This window comes from Colossoma macropomum, unplaced genomic scaffold, assembly GCF_904425465.1.
Source record: "Colossoma macropomum unplaced genomic scaffold, Colossoma_macropomum, whole genome shotgun sequence".
NCBI classification, from domain to species: domain Eukaryota; kingdom Metazoa; phylum Chordata; class Actinopteri; order Characiformes; family Serrasalmidae; genus Colossoma; species Colossoma macropomum.
The window spans coordinates 14475212-14485681 of record NW_023494807.1 but is presented as its reverse complement, the minus strand read 5'-3'; the positions used below and the strand labels follow the sequence as shown (position 1 = coordinate 14485681).

Below are 10470 nucleotides of genomic sequence, written 5' to 3'. Positions count from 1 at the left end.
GTGTTTGGCGCGGACGTAATTGAATGAATTTGACGTAGAATGAGCAGCCAATGAAAAAGCGTGGTTTTCAAGCGGGGCAGTCAAATCGTCCAATGACGTTTCAGAAGGCGGGATCGTCCTTGTTAGGATTGTAAACTTCCAGTATCCATGGAAACAGGCATCAGGCAGCACATTCGTAAACATTTTAAAAATAAAAAGTGAAATAGTTTTCTGTGAATAAGCTTTTAGAGGCATTAAGCTCTTCAGATGTCTACCTCCTATCACCACCGCTGTGAATAATCCAGAGCATTCCACTCTGAGTAAACTTCCATCTTACTGATTTAATCATACAGAAAACTGGGGGGAAAAACAGTGGAATCACCCTTTTATTATCACACCTTCTCAATCTGCATAAATCACTGAAGGCACAAATGTGTGGTGAGGAGCCGTTTTATTTCAATGCTAAAAACAAACTCTACAATGATGTATTACAGCCTAATCATTTCACGAACTTGTAAACACTTTGACCATTTCATATGAATGGTCAGCCGTAAACAAATCGCATAATCTATGCATCATACCAAATGTCAACCTACCACAACCGTTTGCAAGTATATATATTTTTTTCTCTGAAGCTCAAACGCTAGCGAACACAGCAGCATGGCCATTGCTGTCCATAGCAAAGCCAATGAATAAATACAATGCATACAGTCTTGGGATTTAAGCTTCAAATCCAACAGCAGAAATAGCAGGTTCCTTGGAACAGGTTCATATCCATCTATGGTAACATAGACCACAGCACAACTTTGATCAGACAACATTTTTACAATGGGTAAAGGACACATTTCTTGAATTGAGAATATTGGTTTTTCTGTTGGGTAATAATATTTGGAGCACAGTTTGTAGAACACAGTAACAGTCCACAGCACTGTTTGCATGTTTTTCCATCTTGTTTGGTCACCCACCGATGAATCCAGTTAACACAACTCAATCCCATAGGCATTGCACCCGCTAGATTGACGCTTTATTTTGTCAGGCTGGACTATTCACACAAATCAGTTTTAACTGCCCTTTGAGGATAAGTCCAGTGTGGTGAAAGAGTCAAAAGAGGGTTGACTTTGGTATATATGGATGACGAACCGCTAATTGTGTCTTAATACACCTATTGGCATATTTAGAATATGGGCTTTCACGGTTCAGGTGTTTGTCCACAGAGGTCTTCACACATACACACTGACACACAGTAGATCTTGGGATTGAGGGCTAGAGGAGGCATGCATGGCTCTGTTGACTGGCCCTGAATACACCGGAACGCTGAGAACGACACATCTCTGGACGAGCAGGTGAGGGACACCCGGGTCGAAAACGACAGACAGGTCCATCCTCCTCAGTCCCAGAAGTCCAGGCGTCAGCAGCGGCCCTACTGGGCCTCAGTGGTGGTAGTCTTTCTTACTGTGGGGTTTGTTACCCAGGATTTTGTCAATCTCTGAGGCAATGTGAGGAGTAATCTTTGGAAGAACCTGAAAACAAAGGTAAAATACTCTGAATATTTGGTACATATGAACAAAGTCAACAGACTTAAATTTAAGGTTGCTGCTCAATTGAGATACATACATGACATAAATTTAAGGGAATTTTGACTTCATCAGTTTTACTGTTGTCAGGTTCTTCATCAGTGGTCAGTTTCTGACCCCAGGATTAGAATCCCCTGTCAGCTGGATATTTTTGTTTGATGGACTGTTCTAAGTTTATTACACAAAATGACTCTTTTCAACCAAATCTTTCCATGTCATTCTACAATTTTATACTTTTAATAATGAAAAATAGGGCATTGTCAGATATTTTATGAATTTCAAGCTACAATATGTGAGTTTTGGGATTTGAAGACCTTTCTTGTTGGTTAAACATTTTGTAATGTGATTTGTGTTGGAACCCTTCCCCAAGCCGATGAATCTGAGGATTGTGAGCGTGCTGAAAGAGTCTTCCAAGAAAACTCAGTCAAAACTTGGTAAAAGACGTGTCTTCTGAGGATGTAAGTGAATGATCTACTATTATCATCATATCTTCATTAGTATAATGTTTATTATGTAACTGAGGCCTAAACATTAAGTCAGATCTTCTTTTTTGACATTTTTTTGACATTTTTTTGACATTGGTCCAAAAACCCCTGCGAAATCCAACCCAATGTCTCTGACTATTAAATTATTATTTCAGGCTTTACAGGGTGACTCACTGCTGCTTTTTGCGTTTTTTTTCTTATTCAGTAATGCTACTTCTTTCAATTTTAACAAAAGGTCTTACATAGTGCAGCTTTAAATTTCTAAAATCTATTGTAAAACTTTATAAGACTTTTGCACATACTGCAATTCATTAGACATTCTAATTTTTCGCTATTTTTTATTTAATATATCTTTAATTCTCTATTATACCCTATTCCATTTATTTAGGCATAAATGTTAGCATGCCGGTCTTAATGTGTACTATTGCCACATCTTACATGGCCAATAAAGCATTTCTTGCATTTTATTTTTTTGTACTAAAAACAGCCATAACTCATTTCACATGACCATTTTCCAACCTTCCTTTAGAATTAAACACATTGTAAACTGTGCCTTAAACATATGTAAATGACATCTGGTCTGATTGGTTGTCCTGATTTGTGCCTTAAATGTACACACATGGACCCCCCACTTCATTAAATACACATACCTTGTATCTACACTCATTGTCCATTTTATCAACTCCATTTACCATACAGGTGCACTTTGTAATTCTACAATTACAGACTAATCCATCTGTTTCTCTGAATACTTTATTAGCTCCCTTTTACCCTGTTCTTCAACGGTCAGGACCCTCACGGGACCACCACAGATCAGGTGGTGAATCATACTCAGCACTGCAGTGACACTGACATTTATGACGTGCTGTGATAGTGTGTGTTGTGCTGGTACGAGTGGATCAGATACAGCAGTGCTGCTGGAGTTTTTAAACACTGTCTACTTACTGTCCACACTATTAGACACTCCCACTTTGTTGGATTACCTTGTAGACGTAAAGTCAGAGTCAGTAGCTCATCTTTCGCTGCAGTCGTGTGGGTCATCATCCTCTTGGTTGGTGGACTGTTCTCAGTCCAGCAGTGACACTGAGATGTTTAAGAACTACAGCAGCACTGCTGTGTCTGATCCACTTGTACCAGCACAACACACAGTAACACACCCCCACCACGTCAGTGTCACTGCAGTGCTAAGAATGATCCACCACCCAAATAATACCTGCTCTGTGGTGGTACAAAGTAGACCTGTATGGTAAACAGACCTGATAAAATGGACAAAGTGGCCTGTCGGTGTATCGAATTAATTAGGTAGTTATGGCATATATATATATATATAGAGAGAGAGAGAGAGAGAGAGAGAGATACATATATTCACCATAACTACATCATTATTTCGATAAAACAATAACTAAAGCAGCCAGCTGGAAATCACCCAGACAAGTTTTAGTTTCAGTGCTTGTGTACAGTGTTGGCCAAATCATAATAAGAGCTTGTCGTGCCTGAATTGCGCCCAGGTTCTCTGTGAGCTGTGCAGGGTTGGACGTCCCTAAAAGAACTGAACTCACTCCCTCATTCCGTAGGCACCAGGCTGCAGCAGAGGAGAAGAGAGGGCCGTCAGTGAGACATAAATGTAGTCTAATAATGCAGTAACAGTTCTGTGAAGTATATGAGGCCTGTGAGCAAAAGCAAGGTTTGTGTTTTTGACTCACCGACGGCGAGTTGTGGCAGTGTACAGTTGAGTTTTTCAGTGATGTGTCTCAGCTCCTTCAGCTTAGCCTGCTGTTTCCTCCCATCCTCACTCACTATCTTGTCCTTCAGCCACTGGTACGACTGTACACATACACACACAACAGAAACAGCACAAATTAGCTTGGTTTAAGTCCCAGGGAACCTGGTATCTTTCTAATTAGGTTTATATTACACAAAGTGCGTCCCATGAATAACATTCTAATGTCTAATGGATGGCCGATTTTTCCCCTTTCAATGTAAATTGGCCAGCCCTAATTTTGGATAAAGCTTATGTAAGCATTGCTCTAACCCAGGGGTGTCCATTCTTGTCCACAAAGGGCCAGGGTTGCTGCAGGTTTTCACTCCAAACAAGCTGGAGCACACCTGATGCCAATTGTTTAATCAGCTGGTCTCAGTCTTCAAACTGTTCATCAGGTGACCTACTGCTTTGTTGGAATGAAAACCTGCAGCCACACCGGCCCTTTGCAGAAAGGATTGGGTATTCCTGCTCTAATCACAAGGATCTGGTTTGTATGCTTAAACAGCTTTAACAACATCATGCATTCCTCATAATCTCCCTTTCTTATAGGCTGAGCAACCTAGGTAGCAACAGCTACATTGGGGGAAAGAAGTATTCCATGTGTTGACAATGTTTTTATGAAACATATTACCAGTGCAGCTATTTACATTAAATTTATGTCAGACATTGGTATGAACTCACTGTTGTCCAACAAAGTTGAATGACACAGGAAAAAAAGTATTAAACGTAGTAAGAAAAGCACTAAACCAGCTGATTCTACTAATTATCTCTCCCACCTCTGCTAATTAGAATCAGGTTAGTGTGGGTTAGTGTGTTGGTAGGTCAGTACTTCCACTCTTTGAAAAAGGGTTGCCCACCTCTAAATGCAAGTAAACAAATCCTTTGTCACCAAACTGTCACGAAAACTTCTAAATGTTCATATGAGCACCATTGAGGCAATTATCCGCAAGTAGAAGGAACATCACTCGACCATCAGCCGGCCACATGCAGCAGTTTATTTCATGTGAATAGCTGCATTTGGAAATATGTTTCATAAAAAACAGTTGACATGTTGAACACTTATTTTCTCCCCGCTGTAACTTAGCAAGCATAACAGAGCTAGCAAGCTAGCTCCACTGTCTTCCGGCCAGTCTGTCTTTTGCTCATTCATCCAACTGGCCATGACAGCATTTTGTGGATGCACACATCATTATATATAGTACTGGACAGAGGAATGTCAATTTGTTGTGCTTATTTGAATGTTAGGCCTAACCCTAGACAGTTGTCAGATAGGTCAAATTCAGCTATTCATATTCATTAAAGTGTCCTCCTCAGTATGGAGAGTTCATAATAATTTGACAGTTTTCCAAAATCTTATTAAAAGCAAATCTTTTTTGATAACATCACAACAAGGGGATAAAATGTGTGAAGAATGACAGTTGTTGCACAGAAAAACAGCAACATTTAAACAGTTTTCTATGTAATATGATAAGTGAGCAAAAACATTTGGTAAAGCTAGGTCTCCCTAAAATTTTGACAAGTTATGTATGCCATTTACATAACAGTGATATTTCATGCCTAATATCTTTAGGAAAAAAGTTGAAATTATGGAGCTCTAGAAAAAAAGAATATCATTTCTATCAGTGAGTTAGAAGTAAGTGCATAAGTAAAATGTACAAGTACAACATGTACAAAATTGTGCTTATAAAAAGGAGTCAAATGATACAGTCTAGTCTATGGCAGCTGTTTAGTGTCTCTAAAAGGATTTCACTTTGACACATACTGATAATAAATATACAGTTTCCTAAGATTAGTGACTGCCAGCAGTTGTTGCACTCTAGCACCTTCATAAGACATGCATTTATATACATAGTTACTTATCTGTCTGACTATCTATGAGTCTATTTACCAGGGCTGGGCTTCTTAAAGGCATCTTAGCACAAAGATCATTCTTAAATGGTAAAGAGAGCATCACATTGAACACTCTCTCTACCAGTTAAGATGATCTTAATACTACAAAGCTTTTGGGGAACTGGGCCCTGTTCATTTGAGCTTTGTGTAAAGTCTAAACATTGGACTATTGGCAGTGAAGTGCAGGCCAACCTTCATGGATGCCCTAGAGGATTCTGGGACACCGTTCTCGTATTTTCCTGTGATGATTCCGCAGGCCAGAGGAGACCAGGACACCACACCCACACCTACAATGGAAACACATAAAACACAACGATGCAAGAGCATATTTATAATAGTGCCTGTGTATTTTGGCATGTCCTTTGCATGCTTACATGCTTTGTCATGTAAAGCATAGGTGTCAACTCAAACCGTTAACCATTTTGGACGTATACAGCCATATAAGGATGGTAGATGGGAAATCCAGTCTAATCCAGGTTCCCATTAAACTCTGGCCAATACATCTCTGGTGCTCACCTTTGTTTTTTTGCTTTCTGTTTTTTAAGACTTATTGGCCTGAAAAGTAATCTGCTCAGACCTTGGGTTGTGGTATAGGAGCATATTGGCTAATGGCGCTGGGCAAAGACCTGTGTTCCTGAGATGACACTGTGCAATACGTGTCAAAACAAACTTCACTGCTGTGAGACTGCAGCCAAAGCAAAAAAACAAGTCTCTCACTTGCTGCTCTGAACAAAACAATCAGATGTGAAAGCTATGCAGGTTTGTTCTTTAGCCAGTTAGTCAGGCCTCTTGTGACCCATGTAGGTTCATTTTCTCATGATACCCTGTTAAAACAGTAGTGCTCGATTTTTCCAGTGCATCCCACACGTTTGTATTCACACACAACGAATACGTGGTAGGCTACTCAGGTCAAAATGTTTTCTTGCACGTGTGGTCCTCAATCAAAATTCTGTTCACATTTCTGAAAAAAGAAGAAGCAAAAAATTTTGCTTGCACTGTAAAACTTTGATATCTATAAAAAATTTGGAGGTACTTTAGTAATAAAATATGATATACCGTTTAAGGATGCACTGATACAATAAATTAGCATTTTCTTTTGTTTTGTCAAAAATGAGCTTTTTGGCCATTTAGTTTGATCGACCAAGGGAAATGTAAAATTAATAGGTTAATTCACTACATTACTTTGTCAGTGTGGACTAAATGTAGACATACCTATCTTATGATAGAGCTCAGGCAGCTGCACCTCCACTTTATCTCTCTGGAAGAAATGATACTCAGCCTGTTCACACACCGGAGGAATCAGGTTAAACTGCCTAGCCACAGAGTACGCCTCCTAAAAAGAGAGAGAGAGAGAGAGAGAATCTAGGGTTTGTGAATACTGTGAGTACATAAAAATATGTAAATATTGTAGGGGCGAAAATAAGTGAACACATCCTGAGCAGGAAAGAAACTTAAATATGGAATTTACCTGCAATTTGTTCTATATCCTTTAATAATTTTTTTTGATTTTTTGTTGGTCCAATGATGACATTTTCACACAATGTAAAAGACAAAGCAAATGCAATAAATGGAGATTTAGACAGTAACTATATGCAAGTGGATCGGCTTATATCTAATCTCCTGAGAAATATCTCCTGAGAAATGAATGATTTGTACGTAATAGCAATTTTGACACAGTATTAACTTTTGCACAGCATTGTATGTTAAAGTAGATTTTATTCCAAGTGGTTTTAGATTATTTTTGTTGGTCCATTCATCATGAAATGTTTTTTTGAAGTGAAAATAAGTAAACACATCCTCTACAGAGAACACACATCTGCACATTTTAAACATTTTAAACACAAAATTACTGTTTATTTGCTAAACGTATTGGGAAATAAAATAAAATATAAGATGTGTCCAGTGCAAAAGTTTCCCAATATGTTAAACTCAGCCAACATATAGAAATTTAATACTAAGGTTTGCTCATGTAGAGGATGTGTTAACTTAATTTTCACTTAGAAATGCAACAAAACATGTAATTTGTAACCAGAAATGGCCAACTTTAGCATATGACTGTATATGTCAACAAAAGTATTATAAAAATAAAATGTTCAACTGACCATGATCTCCATGGCAGTCCAGCGTGATGTCCCCCAGTACATGGCCATTCCCTGGTTAATAGCGTGAGTCATCGCCCTCACAATTTCTGGGAAAAAATTACAAGCAACAAATATCACCCATCATCGTATATACACACACCGCGACCCAGAAGGATAAGCGGTTTAGATGATGGATGGATGGATCGTATATACACAGCTCTCCACCTTATGATCACTGAGAGAAGCACTGCGCTAAAAAATGTGCCAAATATGGACTATAGTCACTTTACCCATCCCCTTTGCCAGAGAGGTTGAGGCCGTGGGCGAAAGTGTGCACTTACACCTTGTTCACTACACTTACCTAGTGCACTTCATTAGAAAGTCAGCGGACACACCAACTGTTCCCTAAAATGAGGACACTTCATGAGCTTATGTGATCCACTTAGGCTACTTCTGGATTTAGCAAAGTACAATTTGACTGATCTCTGTGCAGAAACAAGTGCTCCCATGGTGCACTGCAGTCAAGGTGATAATCTGTGTGATTTTACCGATGCAGTTAATTAAAATGCTTGTAATGGCTGAAGTGCCTGGGGTGGGGTCAGTTAGGATTGAGCAATATCTAGTCAAAACTGCTCTCTGGGTTTGGTGTTTTTGGTTTGAACTACTATTTTTGTCCTCCTGTCTACTCTCTCTTGTCTCTCTCTGTCTCTGTCTCTCTCATTTTTATGTTATCTGAATTTTTTAAGTCCCTGTAGAGGACTATACACCCCTTCTAGTCAGCATTAGTTTATTTTCACTTAGAAGATTAACAAAACAACTGCCACAGCTGTCACAGTTGCTGATGGAAATGCTTGCTGTAGGGCAACGACAGGTCCAGAATTTGATAAAGGCCTGCTTTCACACAAACAGACTGCAGGTCAAATATTATCTTTTAGACATCTTTAGTAGTACTTGGGATTAGTTTTACATGGGGAGGTTCTCAGTGATTTTAGTCCCGTCCGAATATCAGTCGTTTTTACAGACTGTGTGGTCTTGCATCAGTAGAGATTCTGACATCTTTTACCTGCTACAAAGCCAACCACAGAGATGTAACCTCAGGTTATATTAATCTCATGCGAATCGACAGGTCTCTAGAAATCCTATCATATTCTCTGGAAAAGGAGTTTCTTAAGTATGGATGCACCCAAAGAAGCATTTATTTGTGTTTTTTGTGGCAAAAATCAAGCCCAAAAGTACTGTTCCACCTCAAGCATACAACTCAGAACTTTAAAATGTAAAAATCACAGAAAAAATGTTTGATTTGTACTAAAGTTGACTGTTAGCTGTGAATTCCCCAGCAGATGACAACGTTAGTGACACATTGCATTCACTTAAGACAGCAAGACAGATGAATAGGGTAAACTAAATAATGGTTTGCATCAGTGCAATAGTGCTGTTGTCTAAACTATCATTTCTGTTTTTGTGTGGGATAAAGTAGGAAATTGGTAATGGTTAGCTGTTTTTAATTAATTAATTTATTTTTATTCTAATGTTATATTTTTTCTAATGTGTTTTTACTTTACACACTTAAATAATTTTTAAACAATTTCCATGGCTGCCTGACATTTGTAGACTAGTTACACAGTCCCTCTCTCTCTCTGTTTCTCTCTCTCTCTTACTCTCTCTTTACATTTATACACATAATAATATTAATTATAATTACACTTGCAATTCTAAAATGAACTTGACTTGTAAATGACAAAAAGCCCCAGGCTTGTTTTTTGTTAGGAGCTCTAGATGGCGTAGTTTCTCTGAATAGAAGCTGCTTGCTATGCAGGTTGCTGACGCAGAAGGGCTTATGCGGGAAGTCCCGGTTATCCCACATCCCCCCCCACCCCACACCACATACACACTACACACTAGACCAGAGCTGAAGAACAGCTTTGGTGATGTAATGTGACAATATACAAAGACCTGCTCTGATACATTTAGTCAAATATAGTTACTGAATACCAAAAGAAAAGCAACTACTAGGGTGAAAAATCCTGTGGAAGCACTGAAAGTGCACACTGCAACTATTCCACTGCACAGAATCCAAAATAGAACAGATTTTGAGTACACAGTGCAAATGCATCCTCTTATGCTGGTAACTGGATCAGGATTTCTTACTATTTTTGTCTGTCTATGCATTTCTGGAGGACCTCTGACACCTCCCTGCAGTGTTTTTGGAGAATTAAGTGCTTGCTTGCCAATTTGTTATGAAATCTGTCACTGTGCCTGTACTGCGGAAAACAATGTCCTGTGCACAGACTCACACACGCATCCCTCACTTTATTAGAAACATCCACCTTGCAGCTTTTTGGTGTACAGTTATCTGTTGATGCACAGTTTATATTACACATCCTGTAGCTCTTCATCAGTGGTCAGTTTCTGAGCACTGAACTGCTCTTGACTGAATATTTTTGGGTGGTGGACCACTCACAACGCAGCAGTGACACTGATGAGTATAAAACCCTTGGCAACACCACTGTGCCTGGTACACTCGTACCAGCACCACACACACTACCAGGTCACACAAATAATATCTGATAAACAGTGCCATTGTAGTCAGAAACTGACCACTGATAAATAGAATAGATGGCAAGTGACAAATTACACATGACAACAGATAGTAGTACCCCTGCAGTACTGTATAAAAGTCAGAGACCACCCTTTTATTT

The 10470-nt window shown here is 39.0% G+C and overlaps 1 protein-coding gene across 1 annotated transcript in view; it reads right to left on the bottom strand.

Moving 5' to 3' along the window:
- Positions 1 to 413: 413 nt before the first annotated feature.
- Positions 414 to 10470, bottom strand: part of kcnab1b (potassium voltage-gated channel, shaker-related subfamily, beta member 1 b) — a 104913-nt gene continuing 94856 nt past the window's right edge. Inside the window, exons 10-15 of the mRNA XM_036556605.1 lie at positions 7793 to 7878; positions 6903 to 7023; positions 5883 to 5977; positions 3742 to 3862; positions 3532 to 3620; positions 414 to 1499 (exon numbers count right to left, since the gene is read on the bottom strand). Of these exons, the coding sequence (XP_036412498.1) occupies positions 1410 to 1499; positions 3532 to 3620; positions 3742 to 3862; positions 5883 to 5977; positions 6903 to 7023; positions 7793 to 7878 (602 nt within the window). The 3' untranslated portion in view covers positions 414 to 1409. The remainder of the gene's footprint in view (positions 1500 to 3531; positions 3621 to 3741; positions 3863 to 5882; positions 5978 to 6902; positions 7024 to 7792; positions 7879 to 10470) is intronic.